Below are 26,896 nucleotides of genomic sequence, written 5' to 3'. Positions count from 1 at the left end.
CATTTCTTTCTTTTAAAAAATTTTTTTTATAACGGGCGACCGAGAGCAGCAGCTGCAACAGCAGCACCGGTTCTTAGACCCAGACCCGTGGGCGGCTGGGTGGCGTTCGTCTGGGCGAGCTGATAGGACGCAGATTTGGCACTCTACCTACCAACCGCTTCATCCCAAAACGACCCCAAATTCTCGAGATATGGCGATGAGAAGTGAGATGTAGAAAGCGGACATAAGGCCATTCATGTGGGTCTGTGTTTCAGCCAAAACGGACAACATTTCACACCATCACCACCATCAGCGTCCTCCCCATCTAACCAGTTGATTTTTTTAACTATCAACTATCTAAAAAGTGTGGAACACATGACACGCTGGTGAATTCCCCAGGCAGGTCCAACACACAGACTGAATGAGTCCATCTTTGACTGTCGGACGGACTCCTCAAGAGCACAGGACGGATGCAAACAGAATAAACACATCTTGGCAATTCACACAAACACCTTCAGCGTCTCCGCCAACGGTGCTCTAACAGAACGGGGTGACTCGCACACCGGAGGAAAAGTCGTTTCACGGGCAGGTAGGCTATACCCTCACGGCCAATTAGCGTGCTGCCTCCGGGGCGGCGTGTTAAAGGTGATAAAGGTGATTACCGCGACCTAGAGCCCATGCGTCGGTCCTTCTGATGGCCGTGGAGACGCGCAGGCGACTGCACCTGTTGTAATCTCGTCCGTGTGAATGTGTAGGGCTTGTGTGCGCGTGGGCGTATGCGCGTGCGGAGCACATATAGACCTCAGTATGCGTTGACGAGCTGTGAGCTGGGCTTTTTTTGTTAATGGGTGACAAACTGACAAAACAGCGCGATGTGTGTGTGTGTGTGTGTGTGTGTGTGTGTGTGTGTGTGTGTGTGTGTGTGTGTGTGTGTGTGTGTGTGTGTGTGCATATCTGAAAATGTCTTTCATCTCTTAAAATCTTTCAGTCTTTCAGCTGTTTGCGCCAGTCAGAGCGCTGTGTGGGTTTGATCGATATGATTAGGTGATTATAGGTCCATCTCACACGCGCCATAAGTGTAATTACAGTGTGATTGTCTCAGTACGCAGCAGGGTGCATAGCACTCCATCTCACTCTATGCATTATGCTCTGTGACTTCTTCAGCCGTTCTCCGGTTCTCTCAGGCTTTAGCAGCTCACATATTGGTTCTGATAAATGGAGACTGGCTGCAGTCTAAAGCCCAGTTGTATTCGTTCTCATTGCCAGATGCTCTAAAACTCCACAGTCATAAAGCGTGATGGCCAAATCTGTCACCTGACTTACACACATTCATCATCTGATACCCTGGAGGAGACTCGCCTGTGGATGGTAACGGATGGTGGGTATTATAGGTAATTGGGAATGTAGATTTAGTTCGACTTTGTTTTTTTTTTCAGTGTAGTCTTCTTATAAAGAGGTTGGGGTGGGGGTATTAGCACACATGAATGTTTTTCTTTATTTTCAAATCCTCGCACACCCCATTATGCGGTGAGTGTGTGTGACAGATCAGCAGCTTGGCAGCTTGGAGTGGTGTGTGTCCAGCTGCGCTCCCTCCGCCGCAGAGGCGCGCAGTATGGAACACTATCATGAGTGTCCAGCTTTTTTTTCCGTTGTTGGGTGGGATGTTTTCAGCATCCAACAGGCTCTTTCAAAACACCTGATATAAGATCACATACTCAGCAGAGCTGCTCAGTTAGCGCAGCAGCTGCAGATGGGGATTGAAATTGACCCAAGTTGAACTCCAGCAGAGGGGGCTTTGGGCGGCAGGATTCACAGCCCATACAGTGCCTCGTTGGAGAGATGTTTTTAGAATACAGCCTTGATGGGCAGAAGAAAGACAACTGATATCACAGCTGTGCAGTGACAGCTAGACAGTTTGCCCAAGGTGACTTCAGTGGGATGCTGACAATGTGACATTGTGCAGAGGCACTGTGAATTATTTAATTAACCATTTCTGTTGGTTTAAAATTTGCAAATCTAATAAGACACAACTTTATTGTGGGCTTCTTGTTGATGTTACGCATGTCTTTCTTTGATCCATAAATTCACAAGACCTTCTCTCCATATTTCTTTTTCCTTTGTGGTTTATAGTAACTGAAGGATGATGAATCACAGAGTGGCAGTTTAGCTGTTTCCAGCACTGGTGCTTCAGATGATCAGCTGTGGTCTTTCATTGTTGTTGGCAGGTGGCAAGGGCTTTAACTAAAAGTGAAGGAGACATGAAGAGAAAACTGATGTTTTACTGGCTTGAAGTGCAGAGAGGATCATTGGTTCATTTATCTGGTATCTATCTCCTGGGCCAGCTTACAGCTCTCGTGCAGATCAGAGAAGCCTTGGATGATGTTAAATGGCTTAGTCGTAGTTAGTAGTTGTATGTTTCGATGGTTAACTGTTGGCTGCAGTAGAAGTAAAAACCTGTTCTCCTTGATGTGGAAGAGAAAATCTGATATTGTTAATCTGTTGTAGGATTGCCTGCTTTTGATGGCTGCACTGTGCATACGCTGCTGGAAAAAAAGTAATGGTGTGATCCCCTCATCTCTTTCCTACTATTCTGCTAATGCATTTTACTCCATGGGGAAGAGGTGAGGAAGGTGAGAAAAAAAAACATTATTCTCCATTTTCCCTATGCAACGCTTTTTTTTTCTCTCACCCGCAGTAGCTCGTTTCCCTTCATCTCAGCCTCTCCTCTCTGAGCTCAAATCTGTTCTGATCACCACCATTGCAGACTTGAAAATGGGCTACCTGGGGTGCAAGTGACCCCACAGTTCAAACACTGTCAGTCAGCCCACTTTGATTCACTCCTTTCATCCCCTTTGCCCCTGCATGCCCCACGAACACACCTGCCTTTATGTCCACCTGTTTTTCCACTATTCCTCATCCTGCTCTCACACAATGAATGAAGCTTATCAGATGGTGGCTCTCTGCTAAAGCATGTCAGCGCTAATGTCCATCTCTGTGACAACAGTGGGTGATTTCACAAGTAGAAAAAAACCACCATCCAAAAATACACAGGAGAATATCAGGGAAGGATGGAAAACAACAGAGAGAAAGGACCGGTCTGTGCAAGTGTTTGATTTTTGTGTACGCGTGTCTGCTGGTTTTTGCCACGAGTGAGTGGGCGTTTCTGTCAGGGGAACAATTGTGGGAACAGATGGACTATTGCGATACATTCTCATATTAATTTCATATCATATGTCTTATTTATTTGTCTGCTGATTGAATAATTCCCATTTCCTGCTCATTTGAGTCGTTGAAGAATTTGAGAATTTATTCTGTGGCTAATGTTCACACATTAAATCTTCATTACTGCCGTCGTCATTTTGTTCCCATAGGCTAAATACTGGATATCCGCAGCAGACTGCTAAACCATGATAAATAAACAGCATGCATGCATACATCAGCACAAATGTGCCAAAAGCAAGGATCAGGTTATGCACATGACTTGTTCTGAATCCCCCAAATCAAAAGTGACTATATGGCATAGCTTTTAACTGCAGCACTGGAGGGTGGATTGTCTTATCAAATGTGCTGATAATGACACATTTTTAGACTGGACAGCATTCACAGTGCTGTCCAGTCTATGGGGTTAGATTTATGTCACTGTGAATGAACAAAATCTGACGGCAAAAATTACAAAAAAATAAATAAATAAATTGAACATGAAACATATAAGTCGAATGAAAAAAATGACGTCAGTGGCAATAAAATTCTGCATCAATGCTGCATTTAACTAGGAGATTGTCACCTTCTCATCTTTTGCACATTTTCCCAGATGCGATGTTTATTTTTTTAGTTTTAGTTCAGACTGAGATGTCATGTGTATCCCAGTGCTGGGTTACTTAATGGGAAATATTCATTTTAAGTTATTTTAGCACATTTTTTTTCTACCACAATACAAAGTAAGAGTCATTTTTAATTGTCTTAATTTATTGTTAATACTATTTCGTTAATGGGCAGCAGGCTAACATAGACTAATTAAGAGGAGTCTTAAGTAACAATGTGATTAGGTGAGGGGAAGACAGTTTATAAAGCTGTTCAACTACCTGCCTGCTGCTGCTGAGCTTAGCAACAATGAAACAAAATGACTTGACAAGTCTGACCCAAATCTTGCTTTTAGTTATTAAATTCTGCTGTGAGAACATGAAGATGGAGGATTCAAACCTGCAGCCACGCAAGGTTTCGTGTAAGGGCCTGCCAGTTTCTAAATGAACTGAATCTCAGTGTGGTTGTATTTCACTGATGTTGCCAATCCACACAAAGAACCTTCAAATAATTTTTGCAAAACAGCAGCCAGCGTGGCAGCAAAGTGCAGTAAATGTGGGGTAAAAGCAACAGAATTAATGAGCCATTATCACACATCCACTGCAGCCCTGGAGTGTTTTTGTGTTGTTTCTCGCTTCTCTGTAGTGCTGCACGTGAGAAAGCAAATGTCCGAATAGCTTTAATGTGATGTCAAAGCCTCTTTTACCTGCAGCTCCTTATAGTTTGAAGTCTGCGAGATGACCAGTCAAGCCCATGTGGTCTTCCTTGTGCATGCTCTAAGTACCACCCTTCTCCAAAACCAACTGGAGCTCTAGTAGTGAGAATGCATTTGAAGTTTATGTGTGAAAACAGCTCAGTGTCTGTTACAAAGCAACAGTAGTTAGTAACAACCACCCTCCACTGGTCACACCAAAGTAAGTATAGCTGAGGCAGAAAGGCCTGTGATTCTATTAAACTGTTTGGAAACGTTGAAACTTTTTAATTACGAATTAACACAAATATTCTCACATTAAACTTTCATTTTATTTCTCCATATGATATGCAGCCACTGCAGTAGTAATTGGAAATGTTTAATAATGAGGCCTCAGTGTGTCTGTGTGTGTTTGCATCTTGTTGGCTGAGACCGATGTCTGCAGAACAGATATATGTTGCCACGGTGACCGCAGTACCTCTAATGTGCAGGTGAGGCACGAGTAGACCCAGGAGCAGATGGACTGAAGAGCAAATTTCCTCCGAGCGCACAAAACTATGGATACATAAATACTTCCCTGCACGCACATTGTTTGCTGTCTGCCTCTGTCTCTGTCTCACGCACATATGCAATTTTCACACCTGATGCCCTCCACAGATCATCAGAACAGGCAATCCCACTGCTCTTAACCTTTTAGGCTGTTTTTGTCTTTGCACACCTTGTGTCATTTTCTTCCCTCCGCTCCGATTCCAAAATCCAAAAAGGATTTCAGTCTCAAAGGAGAGGAGATGGTTTATATTTCTACCATGTTTCCCATCTCATAGACACCCCCACTTCCAAATCTATCTCTCCTGTCTGGCAGTGGCTGGCTCGCAAAATCCTATTGGGATCTCTATCTCTTCCTACCTACCTATCTATCCATCTATCTTTCTTTCTTTTTCTCCCTCATTTCAGCTCAGTTCACTGTGTACTATTGGCAGGAATATAACATGAAGCATATAGCCGAAGTGTCAAAATATTACAAGCCCTCAGAGGCATGGCTCTCATGAATCAAAGCAGAGAATGGCTCTGATCATACGACAGTGTGGGCCACGGTTGATTGATGCCCTGTCTCGCCCCGAGGTGTCTCGGCGAGGTGTTGGGTGGCATTTGGGACTGTCTGGAGGGACAGCTAGTCAGTAGATCTGACAAGGAGGGTTAGAAGAAATTATATCTGGCAAGCGTGTGGCGCTTCTCCTCTGTGGACCAAGGAGACTGAACAAAGACCAAGCAGGACTGTACTATGAGGGTATTATCGGAACAATAGTAGTGGAATATTTTCTGTGACTCCATTGAATTATAATGTGATTACATAATTTGTCACTGCGATTCTGAAAGGAGGAGACTGGAATGAACATTAGAAGTGTGGAAGGAACAATGTTGCCTCAGCAGGAGCTCGTGTTTCTAAAAAAGGGCTCATGACTGCTTAGAATACCCATGCTTTGCCACACATTCTCACCTCATTCTTACCTGTGGCATGCATAGCTTATTTAGATTGTGTGTATGTGTGCTCTGCAGGGAGAAGATGCCATTCCACCATGTGCGGGCGGGCCTGCTCTATCCAGACAACTACCTGAGCAGCTCCCTGGCAGAGGGGAACGAAGCCTTCCAGCTCACCAGCCTCTCCACTGAGGAGCTGGGAGGTGAGTGTGCTGACAAAGGGAGCGAGAGAAGGGGGGAGTGTGTGGGGATGCAGAATGAAGTGTGAGGTACTAGCAATTAATGGTTCACTGCCAGAACAATGCAGTTACACTGCTCCAAGTCTCCAGAGGAAAAGTTTTTCCATTTAGCCACTTTGTCTGAGCTTGACTGGATTCATTGGTTTCCAATTATAGTGCTCAGGAAATAAAATCAATTCAATGGGCTCAGAAGGAAGCAGTGTCTGACAGAATGTATATGACCAGTTGATACTGGTATGGTAATTTAAGTTTTCAATTCAAATTCATCTTGCGTGAAAATTGATGTTATGTGTTCGCACCAAAGGCTTTGATGTGGCAAATAGCAACGCTGCACATTAATAATTTGAGCTAAAATGCAGCTTTTTTTAATGTTTGTGTGTGTAAATAACCAGAAAAGTACTATTTTAAGGAGGTTTATTTTTGCAGCTCTGACCAATGGTTTTATCAGTTATGATATTAATGTACTATGAGGAATCTAGCAACATTACTAAAAAAAAAACATGGATTCAGGAGATCAACAGGCACAAGTGCTCCCTTTAAACTGGTTCACAGAATCTTTGTAAACAAATCCCCACAGTTAGTCAGATTTATAAGGACCAGGAAGAAAAAGTGATAAAACTGCAACTCAGCCATGTTATAAACACAAGAATCAACATCTAACCCACTGTGGGGCCCAAGTTTTATCTGTTTATTGCATCATGAAAACTAACTTTTTGAGCGTCTGGCTCATAAAGGTCTGATGAAGAGCAGGTTTTCATGGTGCAATAAATAGGAAAAACCCACAGGCTGTTTATTTTTCTCTAGTGAATGTTGGGTTGTTTCAGCCCAAGACTTGCCTCAACTCTGGTGTTGATGCGCATGTAACCATATAAACATTTACCACAGTAGGAAGAAAGACTTCCTAAAACAAATTTGACATCCAAAATAAACAGTAGATGTGTCCCACAGGGTTGACCGTTATGGAGGTTACTAACTGCCAGTGTTGCTGGTAAATTAAATGGCAACTAATCTGATGTAATTATGCTTTTCTTTCCCGGCGATTACTTTGGTGAGTGAAAATTTATCATTATTGCACTTTAGCCTGGGAAAACAAATAGGGCTTTCCTTTAAACTGGCCTTGAGTTTATGCATCATGGGCGCGCTTCACTGAGTGCCAGTTTTTCTGCAGTGATCCAAAATCATGCTGTGCATACAGTACATCTGGGTCCTGATTTGATGTGATTGACCAGGTGTACAAAACAAAGACTTCTCCACTGCAAAAAAATGCATTCCCTGTGGTTGTGCTTTGATATGAAACAAACAGCTAATCCTGCCATAGACCGAGGAATGAGAGCATGAGAGTTCGTCTCTGACTCTCTGACTGTGCCTGTTTGTTTGTGCTTATACATGTGGCCCATTGCAGCTTGCTCGAATGAGCTTTGGTATGAACTACTTTGTAGTATAAATCTTTTAATCCAGCGTCCCTTGTGCACAACTAAACTCAACCCAGTTCAATAAAACAGTTGCTTTACTGCGAGCAGAGCGGGTACAGTAAAACGTCTCATCATCATTAGTCTGGTTGGCCTCTGTCTGTGTCTTGTTAGTCAAGGGCAGCAAGAATGTGAAAGTAGTCTGGCCGTATGTAGAGCTTTTATATAAATTGAATCTGGACTCTTAGGTTCCAGACATCCTGATGTGGTCTTATCTAGTGCCTGTCAGCTACAGTTTCATTGTAAGCAATGGGACTGTTTGATGTGGACCAAATATCAGTGGTATGTGCTGCCAGCATTTGAAAACTCCTAATCCCACTTCAGAGAGATGCTGAAGGTTCTTCTAGGATCATCTGTTAGTGCAGATAGAACGCTAGTTAATCACCCCTGTGTAGATCCCTCTTATCATTTCTCTAGTTTTAAGGCATTTCATCAATCACACCAAGAACATGTATAGTCCTGGGGGTTGACCACATAATACGCAGCCATGCCCAGGCAGGGTTGGAGCCTAACTCATGAACACACACAGGCATTTCACAGTAATACATCAGGGACTAGCTCATTTGTACCCTGTTGAAAATCTACTCTTCACTGTTGAGCTGCATACAAATACATTTCACTTTGTTTTTGGAGGCCGCACATTCACCCGCATTCCCAATCCCTCGCCTCTGTTTCTCACTTTATTTTGTTGGGGGAGGCAGTGGCATGGTGCTTGAGTCTAGTTATCAGCCGTAGGGGATATTTACAGGCTTAGGCGGGGGCTGTGACTGAACTTCAGCTCTCACGCAACTGACAGTGAAAAGACAGGCATAGGAGACAGATCTGAGGCTGACTTAATACACAGAGGAAGGAAGGAGCTGCATGTCAGGATAAGAATATTAATGACACGAGGCCTGAGAGAGACACAGAGAGATGAACTTCATGTAAAATTCATTGTTTAAGGTTGGAAAGGGATTAGTCTTTGGGAAATTGTGTTTTTGATTGTGTTCCTTCTGTAAAGATTTGCAGAATGCCGGGTGTAATGGCACCTGCTCCGACCCCTGAAGCAAAAACGATCCGCAACGCACTGAATGCTTGCTCGCTAAAAGATATTTGATAAAGTCCTGCGAAGCTTGTCCCACCTCTGTCGTCTTCATTGCGTCGATCAGTTCGACCCCTAACTCCAAATCAGAGCTCCCTCCTCCTCTTCTCAGACAGCGCTAACTGATTGACAGGTAATTAGCCCCAAGATTGACCAACGTATTTTGTAAGACGGTCCTCGGAGGTTTGAGTAATTCTGCTGCATGAAAAGATAGATGCCTTGCAAGCCGTGTGTTTACTTACAATTTGAAGATAGAAGTAAGCCTTTTATGTGGGAGGAGAGAGTCGGAAATGCTCTTGGCAGTGCTTGTGGTGATTGTGCTGCGTGGAGGGATTGGGACAGTTCCCTTGGGGTTTGTAAAATACAATAAGTACGCAAAGATGTAAAAGAGCAAGAACAAGGAGAGAGGGACGAAGGGAGCGAGGGCGGGAGATCACTCTCACCTTGATTTGTCTGTGGCACTTCCAGTTAATGGGGAAGCCTGTTATCAACACCAGGGAAGCACCTTTCAGCACCAGCTACAAACCTGCTAAATCCTGTTAATGATTAATTTCTTTCCCATGGATTAGTCCATCTCCCTGACACCATCTGATGACTCACTGTTGCATTTTTAGGTTTTCATTTTATGAGGCTGGAGACGGTATAAACATTGTTGTTAAAATCAAACCAGAGAGCAGGTTGTTTGCAATTGCCCTCAAATTTCAAACATTTAAATGTATTTTAGTTTCCCTGACAACATTCCATAATAAGTCACAGACTTTGACCTGCAATTAAAATGATTAGCATTAAGTTTGGCACAGAAATTGTTGGGTTAAATTATATATATATATATATATATATATATATATATATATATATATATATATAATATATTTGTATTATATATATTTGGGGGTATATATTTATATTCGGACTTTATTTTGCCTATATAAATTATATATAGGATTTTCTGCCCTGCCGCTTCATGTCCATCAGCTAGCAGCTAATTTGTCTGTCTGCTGTTTGGAGCCGACCAGGTTGTGCACAAAGAGGTCAAGGAAGCCTTTTAGCTCATTCATCCAAATGACCAATGAGCCCATGCCATACAAAACCTTCATTGTATCTTTATCCATTCATTCATTCGTGTGGAATTCACAAGAATCGCTGCTCCTCCTGCAGCGTTACCCAGAATTTAATCACACTTAAACACAATGATCACCCATGCTGTGCTCAAGGTCAAGGTCATATTTGTTGTTTTACAGCCAATAACCTGTGAGATGTGGTAGATCGTGAGGTGGGAAGCTGCGATACAGAAAACAGCTGCATCATGCAGCAGCATGTGAGACTGAATGCAAACAGTCACGCTTTAGGCTGGAAATTCAAAAATGTGAGCAGAAACTCTATAGAGCTGAGAGGAACTGACTGTCACTCCTTGTGACCCATTTAACGTACAAGTAGGCATTTGATCGATTGCTGATGTGAAAAATATTGATGTTCGCCACTTTTTTGTGGTTTGTGGTAATCTTGTTTAATGAACAATCCGTGCAGCTCAGCTCCTACAAGTTTAATCGACACCATGCTGCTTTGTTCCCAGAGACAGAAACAATCACTATTAACGCAACTGCATTTTGTGTATCAATCAAAGTAACTTAAATATGAATGAATTAATGTAAATGAATAAAACAAAACATAATTTAATATAAACACAAGAAAGAGAAGTTTTGGGAAATGCCAATAAAGAGATTTCACTGGCTGTTTCGGTTTCCAGCTTATAACATAAATTAAGAAGTTTGCAACTTTATTCCCAACTAACCAGAAACCAACACAGTGACCTCAACAAGATAAATATTTACAGAAGGTTTATCTATGATAAGTGTGTAGGTTTAACTTTTTAAACATGTGTCTTATCTCCTCAAAGAAGATAAAGAAGCTGAGAGGCTGACAGTGATGCACAGCGATGTGTTGTATGTTTGCTGCGCAGAGATCCGTGAGGCGTTCCGTGTTCTGGATCGTGATGGGAATGGTTTCATCTCCAAACAGGAGCTGGGCATGGCCATGCGTTCCCTGGGTTACATGCCCAGTGAAGTGGAGCTGGCCATCATCATGCAGAGACTGGACATGGATGGTGAGATGCTACATAAGGACACACTCTTGGGTGCATGCATGGAGCAGGAAACCATGCATTTTCACATATGCAAAACACAGAGTGCAACTTTGCATGTGCGACTGTTTTACATAAGATATTTGTGTTTATATTGGAATAAAAAGTATTGTAATGTTATCCTTTTAGAGAGAAGTTTATCATTATGTTTAAATGTGTTGCATTTTTATTGAAGTGTAAATGACTTAAGTAATGCAGTCTTGCAGAACTTAATTCCTCTTTCGCATACTTGAGGCTAAAAAGGGGTTTAAGTTTTAGTTACAGTGTCCTTCAAACTGTGAAGTGCCTAAATGGCAGCAGGTGGTCACTTATCTAAAATAAATTCACCTGGAGACGACAGAGAGAGAACCTGCCTCCTCCTTAAACTCCTGCTTTGCTTGTAAATTCTCAGAGGGCCGCAATTTCTCATCAGCAGTCCCTGAATCACAAACCAGCTAGTCAATCTTTCGGCTGGTTCTTATCAGCCTGCTCTTGATTTCACGGCTCGCGGTAAATATCAAAGGTCAAAGCTAGAAGCTTTTTGCTTTGGCTTCCATGAGCAGTCTAAGAGCAGCGCTGCCATTTGTTCTGCCGAGAGACAGTATCGCTTTTAAAATCCTTTACCCCTGACTGCTATCATCCCCATGTCACCGCTCATAAAGCACTGAAAGGCAAAATTATTTTAAGAATGAGAAATTTTATAAGGTGTCAGAAAACCTGCACAGTTCTTCGGATGTATTTTATATGTATAATTAAATCAGTTCTTAAGCATTCTTGATCCTCTGATATCCGGCATTATCCTTTTCCCTCAGCTTTAGGCAAATAGTCTTAAAAAAATAAGATTATTCTATATTATGTTAATTCAAAATTTTTTTGAGAAGCTGTAGTCAGGCTTTGGAACCAAGCTGATGCTCTTTCATGTGCGCAGTATCCTATAATACAAGATAATGGTTTATTTTATGGGTCTGTAATCTCCTAGTCATTTTTGAAAAATAATTTAAAAATGATAATAAGACATTTACTGGGAAAAAAATGCATAATTTTGTAATAAGTATAAGAAGATGTATTTTCTTCAGAAGAATGTCTTCATATACCGAAAACTTAATTTTGTATTCAACATAGTGAATTGTTGGTCTGTTTATAGAAAATGTTCAGGCTCTCTAGTGTTATCTGTGAGTATTTCCTGAATGATTTTCTCTATTATATCTTCCAAATTACAAATAATTTTCAGGAAGGAATAAAAAAAACACAACGGTGTTCTCACACAACATTACCGCACCTTGTCCAGACTACTAATGCGTCTAATATGCTCCTTACGATAACACGTAATAAACCGAACATTAGATAACAATTTTAACTGGTCATAAAATCAATATTAGCAATATACAGTGTAATAAGTGTGGGTGGTTTATGGTGTTTACAATGTGCTGTCATAGTGACGTTCAGCGTGTATTTATTCCACGGGGCGCTGCCTGTTGATTGTTATCTATAACAACATGTGGCTGCAGAATACATAATGCAAGCACACGCAAAGTCATCTCCTTTGAATTTATATCTGCCAAATGATCCCTGAATTGTCACAGAAATCAGTCCCACAGACACACACAGGCACACACCCATACAGGTCCACACATCGTATCCGAAAGGTGAATTAAGGCCGATGCTGCACGAGTGCTCGTCGTGGATGAAAGCACACACCCATCTGTTGATCTGTCTCCTTTGTTTCTGGAAAGAAATTAACTTTGTCATAAAATGCATTATTTAACTCTGCTCTGCCAGCCTTCCTGTCTCAGTGTCTGATTGTTTTTTGTGATGGTCTGTCTCCTTGCTCCTCTTTTTCTGTGTGTGTTTGCCTACCTGCAGGGGACGGTCAGGTGGACTTCGAGGAGTTCATGACGATACTGGGGCCCAAGCTGCTGTCATCTGACAACAGAGAAGGATTTCTAGGCAACACCATTGACAACATCTTCTGGCAGGTGAGAGACAAAGCTTCCTCCTCCCAGCTGGTCAACAGTCTGTTGCTCATCACTCACACTCCTCATCATTTATCAGTTCAATCCCTTATGCTTCCTCTTACTTCTTCCGCCTCACCTCTGACTATGTATTTTAACAGTCAGAACAAGTCTTACATCTTTGAGAACAGCCCTAGTTTCTCCAAGAACTCTGCAGGCACGCATAAAACACACACATGTACACAAAACACACTCTCAGCCCCCCTACCTGCTTTTGCTGTTCCCTTGCATAGTTTTTTTTTCCCTTTTTGGATCTGAGTCTTAAAGGAAAAGAGACCTGCTGAGAATTAAGTGTGTTTCTTTATGTAAGTGTGTGTGTGCGTGTTTTGGAGATTGTTGGGCATGCATGTGTTTATCATTTACAGTGTTGCAGAGAGCATTATCATAATGAAGAGTTCGGGGATGCAGTGTTCAAATTGGGCACCACAGTAAATGAAGCTCATTTGCACGATTTTAATGTGCTTACTTTGTTTTTGAAAATTGTTGCAGTCAAAAACTAGCTTCTCTCTGTGTCTTTTTTCTGTGCCTCTTAGGTAAGACATGCAACAATAATGAAAAGTGCAAAGTTTTGAGCTTGTGTACGTGCACTTTTGATGCTTAGGGAGGAGGCTGAGAGCGAGGACGGTTGGATGAGCACAGCGACAGTGCTCAGGAAGCTGTTCTGTGCTTTCCTTGAGTTAAATGAGAGGAGAAACATTTAGAGGGTGACTCATTGAAATGAAGAAGTGTGTGTGTGTGTGTGTGTGTGTGTGTGCCTTTCAGGTTACAAACACACACAGGGCCACATTTGCATTCTTCATCCAAGGTTTCAATGTGCAGTTACTTTAGACAATGTAACTGGTGAAACAACGAGCCATTCACACGCATTCACAAAACAAAGAAAATTCTTGCAAAAAACAACAACAATAAAAGCCAATTTTAAAACGAGGAATGCTGTGTGAAACAGAACACCTTTTATAAATGAGACATGCTGCATCTATGACAAATAGATGGAGCAAGACCGACAGTGTGCCAGCCAGTGAGGCTGAAAGAGATGACAGAATAGAGAGAAGAGCTGGACAATAAGCGGGGATGGGGAGTTTGTGGGGGTGGTGTGGGGGGATGCCCCACATAAAGATATCAGAGTACAAAGGAAAAGCACACAAGAAAAAAAGGGGGGGGTGACAGACGGAGTAAGAGAAACTGTGATTCATGAAGGTCGCAGACAGTGTGCATCTCAAGGGTGATTTGAAATGTTCACCTCACAAAAACAGGAAGAAGAGATGGGGGGAAAATGACAGTAGAGTCAAGAAGCACAAGGGGAAGGATGGAGCAAAACAATGTAAGAAAAGCAAAGAAGGTGGGGGGGGATTTTGTGTGTGTGTTTGTGAGCCTGTTTATTTTCCACAGACCTCAGTGGGAGACGGGAAAAGAGGCAGAGTCATTGTGTTGAGAGAGATGGAAGAGGTCCGCCATGATGGATACATTGTGATGGGCCATAATGACTCAGTTCAGTATATTCGAATAATATCTGCGCACTGAGAGATGCATGTTCGTTTCACTGGGGAGAGTGGAACTGCCGTGCGTACCTGTTTATGTGTGTGTGTTTATTGACTTGTGCGCGGTCGTGTGATTCTGCATCCTTTTTGTTTGGTGTACCTCTGAAAAAACTCCTCTGGTTCACTGTTGATTTTCCACTGTAGCGTGGTGTGAGTGCGATCTCACTGAGCTTTAGATATCTGCTTTGAAAAACTCCCGAATCAAGTTACCGCATTCGCTCTGACAGCCAGTAAATTAGATTTGAGAAAGCTAGCACCCACTCTTCCATTGCAAATTAAGCTGCGGCACCTAAAGACAGTCGCTTTTTTCAGCTGAGGTACAAACAACAGTTTTTAAACAAATATCTTAACAGTGTTTATAGCTTATGAGAAATATGTTTGTGCTGAGAGAGTGGGAAGGAGGTCTGTGGGATCACCATCATGTTATGATTGTGGCCAGCCTTTCACTACATTTATTTGGCAGACATGTTTTTGTCCTAATGGGCTTCCACATTTTTCCAAAACATGCCAGGAGCATTTCCTGGATTCATGTTCACAGGCACAACATGCAGACAGGAGGAATCGGGCATTGAACCAACCCAACATTTAAAGGCCAGCCTGCTCAACCACCTGAGCTACTCCTGCCACCAAAGCATGTTTAACCTCATTTGCAAAAACCATGTATAGTGTGATGTTACAGTGATGAGACGACCCAAACACTGGCCACCAGAGTAGAAAGCCCAAACCTGTGATGAGGCATGCAAGGTTTATGAGCCAGCGGGGCAACCAGAGAAGGCAGGGAGCAGGCAAAAGAGACAAAAATATCACAGATATTGAAGTTTGAAATGAAAGTTTAAGGACAGACAAAGAGTCATACATGGAGAAACACAAGGAATAATCCAAACAAGAAATCATGAGGAACCGGAGCAAAAAGAAGAGCTACAAAGCTTGACTGCAGTTTATAAAAAGAAGATTAAGTAGGAAAGAAAAGGGCAATCGAGAGCACAGAAAGGAACAATTAGATTATTCATTAGAGGTAAAGGGTTAAATAAAACAAAATGATTTTTTTAAGTGAGTTATTTTAAAACATCATGTTTTATTTTAAAAAAAACAGCATTTCAAATCGTGTATTGCTATACTTATACTTGCTATTCATGTAGTTGTAACTTCAGTATCAATTATAGCTGATGAGCCCAACAGCTTTCAGAAAGCAGAATCGCATGTCATCAAAATCTGTCAGCAGATTCTTTCCAGGCATTGCAGGTAAAATGTGCTGTAGCCTTGTTTTTGTTTTCACTGTGGAAGAAGTATATGTGCAAATGTTTGCAACAACTGTCAAATTGTTGTGTTTGGTACTGAAGTCAAATGTTGCATATGTCGTTTTTGGTAGGTACATGTCAAAATTCAAGTTGTACAAAAGTAATTAGGTAGTGTGTATCGCAACTGACATATAGAATACTACGTGTAATAATAAGTGTTACTTAACACACCTGCAAATCTTCAAGAGACTGAACTTGGTTCTACTTTGCTGTAGTAAAATTTACACTTCAACAGGGCAAACTTCAGAGCTGTGTAGATATCCGTAAGTTGTGTTTGTAGTATGTGAGTATCTAGCTAGCTCTACAGAAGAGGAGCAAGCATAAAGGGAGTAACATTTGTTAAGTGGCAGGCAATTTCTAATGCAACATTTCTAGCAGCTTAAGAAATATCAGCAAATATACAGACTGTTTGTGCGCAGTTTGTCGCACACCGTGTCTGCCAGCTAAACGTGTAGCTACTCTATTTCCCAGCCAGAGAAAAAAGTGCTCTCAGAGATGGAGAAAGATGTAAGAAAGACAGGGCAGGAGAGGAAGAAGAGAGGTTAGATTTAAAGGTAAGGACTGCCCAGTGACATTTGATAAACCTAAAATTTAAACCTTACACATAATGTCTAAATTTTTATACAGATAATGAATCTGTATTTGATATGTTTTAATAAATTCTGTATTTTTTATATTGTGAAAAGTCCTACAAAATAAACTGCAATATACTAACTTTGTGTTATTCCAAGACTGTATGAAATTGCTCGCAAGTTTAGTGCAAGATCGACAGGTTAGCTTGTCATACTGTGGTGAATTTGCAATGAATGTGATTGTTTTCTTGGCATTGAGCTACTGCAATCGATCGTAGGATCACGTTTCTGCACAAGTTTTGTCTATTTAGGTTTGGAGGCACCTGAATATTCCCCCATCTACAATGTAGGCAGCAGAAAATATAACTATTTCCCTGCTTGTGTCCTACATAATAGATTCAAGATAAGTGCATTCAATAGATTTAGATTGGCATGACATTTCATTCTCATATGCTGGTATTATTTTATTTTTTGTTTTGTTTTTTAACACAAGTGTCTGTGCTTCTACTTAAGTAAAGAAAGTGTGTACTTTGGCCACCTCTGGAGTCAGGGCCATTTAAAATACAAGAGATCAATTTTTACAGGGACTGCACTCAGAGGTTTAATTCATTCAAGTCATGTAATGTGTCAAAGAGATGATTAATCTGTGTCAAACATTCATTAAAAATATTAACTGACATTTGAGTCAGGGTTCTAAATTTCTATCATTAACTTGTTAAGTTTTCTTTTTCTTTAAACGTAGCCGGCTGTCAGTTATTTTATCAATGAAAACTGAAACCAAAAGGAAAGACTAATGTCTGCAGCTACAGCTGTTAAAAACAGTCCACAGTGTTCATTCTAATAAGCAAAGATTAGTGCGTTTTAAAAATGTTGTGTGTCCCTGCATCCCCATATTCAAAGTGCACTGAGATTAAGTGGATTACTTTAACACATGTGCTTGAAAAGTGACCAGTATGGTGCCTAGTGAGTTTCAGCAACTTTCAATTGAGAATTTTCTTATTTTCAGTTTTATTCCTTCACATACATCTGCAATTGATTTCCATTCCTGTGGCTCTTGTTTATCTATTATTCATTTCTGGTTGGCTGTAGCTTCTGCCTTTTTTTTTAAGTCAATTTTGCACTGCTACATGCAGTCAAAAACACAAAAACTTTACTTGAACTTGAAGATGACACCTAACTGTGACAGCACTGCTGCAAGACAGAAGAACTAGGCGGGAGGGGGGAAGTGTACAGAATAAAAGAAACATTGCTTTCGGGATGTCGCTCTGGGTGACTTTTTAGAGAAAGGGTCAGAAGACGAAGCAGGTGGACGAGTGACCAAACAAGCCTGTGTTGTTCGAGGGCAGGCAGGATTAGTAAGGAAGGACGGCGTGTAAGCACCTGTTCCTCTGATTGATGTGTCCTGGCTCCTTCGATATGTCACCGGTCACTGCTCGCGATCCCCTGCTGCTTCTCTGTCAACCACTCACTCACATACAAACACACACACACACACACACACACACACACACACATTTCTATATAGAGAGACACACAAATGACATATTTGAGCTCAGTCAGTGAAACACAAAATGCTCTGACAGGAAAACTCTTGGTCTTCATTGTGTGTGTGTGTGTGTGTGTGTGTGTGTGTGTGTGTGTGTGTGTGTGTGTGTGTGTGTGTGTGTGTGTGTGTGTGTGTGTGTGTGTGTGTGTGTGCTTGGGGAGGGGGGATGTCAGTGTCCTTCAGAGACCTGGCAGGAGGAGAAATCACTCTGCTGGTTAGTAACAGGTACCACTGTGGATTTCACCCACTCGACAGACAGTCGGGAACATTGTACATTCTCCATGCTCCTGCCCTCACCTGTCATGTCGTCTGTCCTGCGGCTGCAGTCCAAAGAGGTTTTCCTCCATTTCCTTGTATCTATTCAGTTTAGAGACAGCTATGGCAAGAAGGATAGCAGAAGTCAGGCAGCTCATGCCCTCCAACTGCTGCTACCAAACCCTATTTATTTGCCCTGGAGCACCACACAAGATGATTCAGTTAAAAGTCTAAACAGTAGTTTTTTTATGCTAATTGCAAATTTAACAGAAGTCAAGACAATTTATTTTCATAGACCAATATCACAATTTTGCCTGAGGGTACTTTACATTGCAGTCAGCTCCCTCTGTGAGTTTCATTGAGATAAGAAAAAAAATTCCCAACATGGAAAGAAATGAGAGAAAAATCAAGAAAAGCATCTGATGATGGATCCCTGTTCCACTGCCAGCTTTTTGGGTGGTGGAGTGACAGTTTTATTTAAGCCAGGAATTATGATTTGTTGTTGCAGTTTGTTTTTCAGCTCTGGCTAAGATGATTACAACTCATACCCCTGCACTGAATCTTGTTTGTTGTGTCTTACAGCCCCTCTATCTTTACCCACTCCTGTCAGTTTTGTCCTTTTGAAAATAGAAGTTGCTTTAGTTTCGTGTTTGCCAAATTGTGAATAATCTCCTATGGGTTGTTTTACCTTAGCTAACCAAATAAAAGCATCTGCATGCGTGGGTGTTGGTTTGTGTGTAAATGTGTGTGTGTGTGTGTGTGTGTGTGTGTGGGTGTGTGTGTGTGAGACAGGGAAAAGAGGATGAGATAGAAACCCAGAGAGGGTGTCTGTCTGTGCAGTTTTGTGTCTGCAGTTATTTACTGCAGTGTCTCAAGTTTGCTTTCATTTGTGTGTGTTTGTGTGTGAGTATGCATCCAAATGCATGTTTCCATAATTAAAGCGTAAATCCCCAGGAAAGGCAAGACGAACGGTTAGATTGGAATCAATACACATTTGCAGAGCAGAGAGAAGTGGACGTGCAAAATACATAAAGACCTGACACAATACCGTGTCCTTCTTATCATGTGTATCCATGCCTGCTCAAAGACATTTCTATTAATGGGTCAATATATCAGTTATGATTCACTTTTTTCTTTTCTTGCAGTCTCGAGATCTGTTATAAATCAGAAAATCCACAAATTAGCTAAGAATTTGGGGAATTTGGGGAATTTTATGTGTAAGATTTTTTTTCTTTATCGTACCAAAAGGAATTCATTTTATGACACAGAATTTTGTTCCTTCTCAAAACAATTTTCAAATGTTCGGTGTAATCAAAACACTAGCATTTAGGAACCTAGATAAAATACTAAATATGAGCACAGCGCTTAAATGGACAAAAACAGAAACAGAAGCTCAAACAATCTTCATATTTGCAAATCATCTGAGATTCTCTTGCCCCTCCTCTATCCACTGCTGGCATCGATCCTGATTTTGGGCCCAGTAATTTCGTGATGCCGTGCTGGTGCCGGCTTTTTGGCACCGTCTTTAGTCAGTGGAAATGTGTGGAACTGGTTTTAGATTGGACACTGGGAACGCATCCGTGGAAAAGAGATGACTGACATCAGCGGCTTTAGTAGTGGCCACGGCGAAAAAAAACAACAAAAATCTAACTTCTTCTTCCTGTAATGTTTAGTTCTCAAATCCGTTCTCGGACTACTACTGAGCATCATGATGTTAAAGGATAAAAAACTTCCAAAAAGAAATGCTGAAGAACACGACACACGATACAAAGGCAATTAGGCAGAGGAGAGGCTGACTAAACACATAAATGAAGGACAATTAGACACAGGTGACAGACAGCAGGGTGGGACAGGCAATGAAAGCAAGTGTAAGTATGACAAAATACAACAGGACACAGAAAAAAATAATAACAAAGACAAAGAATGATCTCAGAGTCAGGACAAGACTCCACTAATACATCTCGAAAATGATGCTATAAATCAATTATTTTCTGACACAGAGTTAAAAAAAGAAAGATTAATACCACTCTCATACAGTATCTGTCCAAATATGCTGTCACAGCTGTATTCACTAATGTCTGGAAATGGGAAAACCTCTAGTCTAACTCTGTAGTTTGTGAGCTATACAAGCCTATATTTGGCAAAGGGCTGTTCCCCCTTTGTTCCATATCACTGTGCGAGCTATGTACTGGCTTTAGCATCATATGTAATGGACAGAGACGAGACTGCACATTGAAATTCCAGAAAGAAAGCAAATCAGTTTGTTTGTTTTTTCCCCAAAATGTGAAACTTGTCGATTAAACAAGAAATGGGCCTCAACTTCGAGCCTGACCAAGCAGGTGATGTAAGGTTTAAGCAAGAAATTGGTAAGTCTCAAAGACATGTTTAGGTTTCACACAAGGTCATGCTTCTAAAATCATTTACAAGCTCTCCCTCCCCTTTTCAAACAACATCTGTGGTTTTCACTAAACTCATTAGTCATAAAGCGCACTGGTTTTAGTATTTTAGCGTATAGCGAGCAAGCCAGTAAAGCAAGAGCAGGATTATCTTCCCCTCGTTAAAATGAGCATCTCTTCTTCACAAACGCAGCTCTTTTACTTTTTTGCCACCATTGTCTGCCAGTTCTGTTTTCTCCATCTGTCTCCCACTACTTCACACATCTCCCTTTTCTTTGACCTCATCGTGCTTTCCTGTTTTCTTATCTCTGTGTCTCTCTCTTCCTTTCTCCATCAAACCCTTCTTTTCTTCGTCTTCGCCATGCCTGCCTCTCTGTATCCATCTGCCGTGCTAAACCAAGCGACTGATTGTATTTCAGGCAGTCAGTGAGGTAAATAATCTAGGTCTGCATGCTGGGCTTGAGGATACGTGCATGAGTATCCCTGGATTGAGCCCCTGGGTGGTTGGGGGGTAGAATAGATGTTGGACAGAGGCAAAGATTCAGACTTCGAGTCATGGATATTTGATACCCTTATTAATAATATGAAACAATTACACAAAACGACCACCTACATGGAAGCCAACATGCCAGTTTCTCCGCCTATATATGTGAACAGGACAAACAGGATTATATCATGACTCACGCACCAAAAATAGCTCCAGTTTTCTTTACATTACAACTGACACAGTTCCTACCTACATACTGTATCCCTGCGTTACGCTGTTGACTAATTAAGAATATATTCATATATAGCGTCATTTCCTACACCTCATTCTTCTATATTTATCTGCCCTCATGAAGGCGGCCTGTGTTTGACTGTGTATCTGCATTGATTGCTGTGTGCCCCTGCAGTTTGACATGCAGCAGCTGTCTCTGGATGAGCTGAAGCAGGTGCTGTTCCACGCCTTCCGGGACCACCTGACAATGAAGGACATAGAGAACATTATCATCACCGAGGAGGAGAGCCTCAATGAAACCTCAGGGAACTGCCCTGAGTATGAGGGAGGTGAGGAAGCAGTTCTCGTGGAAACTTTGCTTGTATAAAAAGGTGTTTTGGGCAGTAAACAGTAATCTCTTAATGATTCAAATAACGACATGCACTGTGCTTATTCGAACTGATTAAACAATCCAAAGTACACATGTTTGTTTTTTTGCCAAGAGCCTGGTGAGCAGATCAATATCACTTTTATTTCTGTGTGCTATGAAGCTACAGCCAAGAGGCAATTAGACAAGAAGCAGGGGGAAAACCAGTTTGTTTCTCTCTCCACATCTCTGGATTATCCCTGGTGGCTGTTTATGAGAGATAATCAACCAATCAGAGCTCAGGAGGATGGATATTAGGGCATCATCTTCCTGCATTGCTAACTAGCCATATTTATTAAAAATGGAAAGAAAAAAAAACATGGTCAGCATGTATAAGATCCGGACATCTTTACAAGTTGCTGTGAGCTAACTTAATAAAAACTCTGACTTGTTTCTTCAGTGACTGTGGAAAAATCTTCACCAAAAATGCCTGTAACAAGACAGATAAGGCAGCTGCTACTTATTGTTTGGGACAAAACTAAATCATACACTCCCTCCTCTGGCCGACTTGCAATTTCACGTTGGCAGCTAACCTGGTTCTCTGGAAAGAATAATACCCCAAAAGCCTCTAATGCTCACAGTTTGGTGTGTTTTGTTTTGGGGGGTTTCTGCCTTTTATCAGTACACAAAATGGAGCAGTTAAGCTGCAGAACACTGTGTGTTGTCTTCCTCAAGTCTGCTTGGCAAACTCAGTGAAAAGTCTCAAGCAAATAATTAAGGCACACGATAACACTCATAACTATTTGCCATGACACCACAAATAGTTGTATTTACAGTTCTGTTTAGGTGTGGAGTTTTGTAGAGTGCCAGGCTAGCTCTCTGATTCCAGACTTTTTCGCTATGGTGAGCTATATGCCTTTATACTTGAGGCACAGACACGAGTCATCTGATCTCAGCAGTGTGTAAGAAAATAAGCAGCACTCCAAACATTATACTAGCCATGTACCATCAGCAAAGGATTATTGCGGTGATCAGTTCTCTTACAGGAGCCCTCGTGTACACTTTACCTGCACAGAGTCATTGTTTTTGTTTTTCTGCTTGTCTAGTCAGACATGATCTTGACAGCTGCCCTGGTTTCATTTTGACTATGTCTAGAGAGACCCACTGATGCAAGTGTGTGCTGTCAGCCAGCTTATCATTGTCTGCAAACTAAACCACGGACTGAATCATGGACTGTATGTTAGCTTTTGGCTGATGTGGAAGTGCTTAAGCCAAAAGAAGGTTAACTCCTCTGACTGCAAAGACGGGTTTGACTGTACAAATAGCCGAGAGGAACAAGTAAAATGCTAAGACTTTTTTCCTTCCTGGATCCTCTTTTTTTGTCCCTAAACTTTTTCCACTTCTTTGTATATTTCCTCACATCAGTTCCAATAGTTTCAACAATCTCCCTTCAGCTTCAGTCCTTATACTGATGCTTTGATTATTTTTTCCTTATATTAAGGCAAGGATTTTTAGTTTCTCATTAATAAATTCAGAAACTGCAATGAAATGCACCGGAGCAATCGACGGTAGTTGTGATCTGCCTCAACATGACATGTGGTTTGACCTCTGGAAACACTTTCCTGCTGAGTGTATAATTTCCGTCATTGGGCTTGAATCATATTAAACATAGCAGGGTGTAACTTAAGGTGGACCTTTCTCGTATCCAGGTCCTTAGTATCCTTTAATTTCTGAGTCAGATCATCCTCGAGTTTGTTTACAAAAACCAATATGGTAGTGGTGAAAATACTGAGCTTGCTTTAAATACAGTCTTTTGACTGAATCAAAACAACTTCAACAAATGAGTGAATATGCTATGGGACTTGACTGGGAGTCATGATGTGCCAGAGCAAACCAGCTGCTCACAAGAAATAAAGTTAAGAGAAATGAAAAGTATCAGGAAAGGAGAAAACTTTATTCTACTGGAACAAAGTGGAAGCTACATAGCACCCTGCTATGGGCGAATACTCAGGCTCGCAGAATCAACCTTTTAAGTGTTGTTTAGCAAAACTTTGAGGTGAAATCCTTCATTTTTAATTTGCTGCTATATCCATCACAGAAGTTTCATCTGTAAAGTGTTGATCATGTCAAAAAGGCTATGAAAAATCAAGACTGCTGAAGTAATATTTAGATGATAAAATCTAAACATCCTGCGGTTATAAATTAATGTCTTTAAGTTTTTGAAGCCAGGAGTAAGACAGATTGAAGACTGATGCCCTGCTAAATATTTGACTGAACAGCTGAAAGACAGGCAATATTTTTCCAGCCTAAGAACAACTTATGCCGCTGTAGGGAGAATAGGGAAATGAGAACCTAAACCTGACCCTGCAGAGCCCAAAATTGCCTGTCTGCTGTGAAACATCCAGTGAGTAAGACTAAGACAAAGGTAAAGAAAGATCAAACACATTGAAAAACTTGGAAAGCCTTAATGAATCCACTGGGTACTGGGCCTCAGTCTTGGGGAGACCTTAAAAAGAGACAGCTGGAGGGAAATGGTGAAACTAAGCAGAGAAGGGACAGGAGATAAGAGGCTAAAGAGGATCAGGGAACTGCTGGCTTGGCACTCTCTTTCACAAAGTTTTTGGTGTTGAGGGAAGGCTGTATCGTGGAGTTAGGGAGAGCAAAATGGAAAGTATAAAAATGTTGAGAGTGGGAAAATAGGCAGGGGGAGGATATAGAAGACATGAAGAGGTATAGACATCACTTCTACAGGACAGCTGTACACCTCTCCACATTTAACCCTCTTCCCTCTTCTTCTTTCATGGCTGCTTCTTTCCCATCTGCGTCCTGTCCAGTGGGACCCCAGTGCCTTTCACAGTTCCTCTTAGATCCACAAGTCTGAGCGCTGACTTGATTTATTGATGCAGTGTGTGATACTAACAACCCGAGACAAGCAGGCTGACAGCAAGGAAACTTTTGGTTGTTACTCCTGCTGCAAGGCCTGTTGGAGGACACATCTGTCTCTGCTCATCTTTTTCTCTCAGTCTCCAAAGATAATGTCTTTAAGGAGGAAAGCAGGGGCCTGTCAGCCCAAACATCCCAAGCAGAACAAAAGTTCCACCTTCCGCCTCTTGTCTTTGTTTTTGCTGCAGCTTTGCATGCATTGTAACCAGTTTTTGCCTCTCGTGAATTCATTGTCTTTACACTGGAGATGCTTCAACTCGACGATCTGGGTCACAGAGATAAACTGCAAAACATGGCAACCAGAAATGTTAGCTGCTACTTCACCTGCATTTGTTTGAGTCAAAGAACAAACATGTCCCCCGAGGAACAGGTTAAAATGGTAAAATCTGAATTTTTCATGAAGACCATTAGACACTTGGAGAGAAAATGCCCGTTACCTTTATTCTTCTGCAGACTTTATTTTCTAAACCTTCACACATTCTTTCTTGAATGCCGTGTTAAAACAGTCTCAACTCAAAGGTCCATTTAGTTGCATTTCAAAGCTTTTGGTAATATGTTGGAGTTTTTACTCAACTAGTGGAAGTCACTTAGATTTGACATGAGCTTTGATTATATGATCATGGAGGTTGCATATGAGTGAGAGACTATAACCCCTAAAACTGCCTCGCTGAGATTGTGAGAACATCCACTGACTTCTTTTTTAATGCTGCACACTTGCACATCACCTTTTAGATTGGCTGCCTATAGGCCTTGGTTTCATTGAGCAATTCTCTGCAATCAGCTGTGAAATCTGCCAGGAAAACCAAGACGTGGTTGTATAGCCATTATAAATCACCAGATCGGCATGTAACAAGGCCTGCCTCCATATAAAGCCAATTAACTGTTTTGTTTTTTTCTTTTTAAAGACACAATCAACTGTGAGAGTAGCAAAAAACCAAGGGGGTTATCTATTACCTGTTTCACACCATGATGCAACATTTTGAGAAGATGTTGTGCTTGTTTTTCTTGTGAGATATCTCTTGCACATGTGATCTAAGTATAGTGTGAAGCTAGCTCTGGCAAGTGGTTAGCTTAGCATATATGCTAACACCAAAGAAAGACCTTCCAAGAAATTGTCTGATCAATGTTTACCTATAAGCAACCATAAAACTCACCAGGTGTTATTTTTGGCCACCTGTGTTGACTTCTCTATCTGCTGCTTGTGAATGTTAGAAGGTTATTTACGGGTACAAATTTTAAAGCATAGCAGAGCATTACAGATGAAATAGTTTCACCTGACTTTTAGGGTGAGTTAAGCTGACTGCCTCTTAGCTCTGCCTCCACACGTAATTCATAAACATAAAAGTGATATTGATCTTCTGGTTTAACTCCCTGCAAGAGAGCTCTTGTCCCGAAATGTCAAGCAAACATCTTACATGATAGAAGGACCCAAATAGAGGCAACCAGGGCCAGGATAAAATCCAAACCTCAAATATTTTGCCAAGTTGAGGTCATATACAGATGGCCACTTGGCATAGCAAAGAATGCAGAAGATGTAATGGGAGAAAAAAAGAGGAACAGACAGACAACCCATGTAGTAAATCAAAGAAATGAGGAGAATACCACACAGAAGGAAGTAAATTGTTTGATAGCTTGACGACTGAGCGGAACAACACAATCTGGGAGCTTATTACTGGAGAGCTAGGGATATGTACACTGGGGAGATTGATTGGATTAGTAACAGGTGGTGCACAAAACTGGCGGGAAAAACACGTGGAGAAAGTAAAACAAACCACAGTGCATGAAAGTGAGGGACTTCAAACTAAAGCAGGAAGTCACAAAGACTATGCATTTGAACGTGCAGAATCCATTTCTTTGTTTTCAAACTGAACTCAGGAGCAACTTAATTTACCATGACAAAAAATAAGATGTACAAAAAATAAAATGACAAATTATAATAATCTCTTTATTTCTCTTCTTTTTTCACTTCTCTCAGTTCATCCCAAGAAGAAGAATAGGCAAACATGTGTCAGGAAAAGCCTGATCTGCGCCTTTGCTATGGCTTTCATCATCAGTGTCATGCTTATCGCAGCCAATCAGATGCTGCGGAACGGCATGGAGTAACCAATTGCACTGTGAGCATGGGGAGTGGACAGAACAGCCATGACCTCACATCTTGTCTTTGCAGCCAAAGCTGGACCACAACCCAAGCACTTCTCTAAACAATCAGTTGAGTTTTGTTTTGTTTTTTTAAGTTTAATTTGAACTGAACTTACAAAGGCAGACAACGAGTAAAATAAGTAAAATGAAAAGAGTTGTATTGACGATGTCACCACATAGAGTCACTGGATTTACTGATCGTAAGGAACCTGAACTGCAAAAGAATTCTGTTTTTATATAAAACACTGAAATTAAGGGAGAAGGGGTATTATTTT

At 41.3% G+C, this 26,896-nt stretch overlaps 1 protein-coding gene across 1 annotated transcript; it reads left to right on the top strand.

Annotated features, from left to right (window-relative positions):
- Positions 1 to 359: 359 nt before the first annotated feature.
- Positions 360 to 26,585, top strand: caln2 (calneuron 2). The gene is made up of 6 exons (XM_031757261.2): positions 360 to 568; positions 6,029 to 6,153; positions 10,700 to 10,843; positions 12,722 to 12,834; positions 21,369 to 21,522; positions 26,458 to 26,585. The coding sequence occupies exons 2-6, from the start codon at positions 6,036 to 6,038 to the stop codon at positions 26,583 to 26,585; spliced, it is 657 nt and encodes a 218-aa protein (XP_031613121.1). The 5' UTR covers positions 360 to 568; positions 6,029 to 6,035.
- Positions 26,586 to 26,896: the final 311 nt, after the last annotated feature.

This window comes from Oreochromis aureus, linkage group 10 (genome assembly GCF_013358895.1).
Source record: "Oreochromis aureus strain Israel breed Guangdong linkage group 10, ZZ_aureus, whole genome shotgun sequence".
In the NCBI taxonomy this organism is placed as follows: Eukaryota; Metazoa; Chordata; class Actinopteri; order Cichliformes; family Cichlidae; genus Oreochromis; species Oreochromis aureus.
The sequence above is the reverse complement of the archived record's forward strand: the minus strand, read 5'-3'. Positions and strand labels throughout refer to the sequence as shown.

Excerpts from the sequence above, each read along its gene's own strand:
- caln2 (XM_031757261.2), top strand. The coding sequence starts at position 6,036 with ATGCCATTCCACCATGTGCGGGCGGGCCTGCTCTATCCAGACAACTAC. Across the intron at positions 12,835-21,368 it reads TTGACAACATCTTCTGGCAG|TTTGACATGCAGCAGCTGTC; the intron begins GTGAGAGACAAA and ends GTGCCCCTGCAG. Across the intron at positions 21,523-26,457 it reads CTGCCCTGAGTATGAGGGAG|TTCATCCCAAGAAGAAGAAT; the intron begins GTGAGGAAGCAG and ends CACTTCTCTCAG.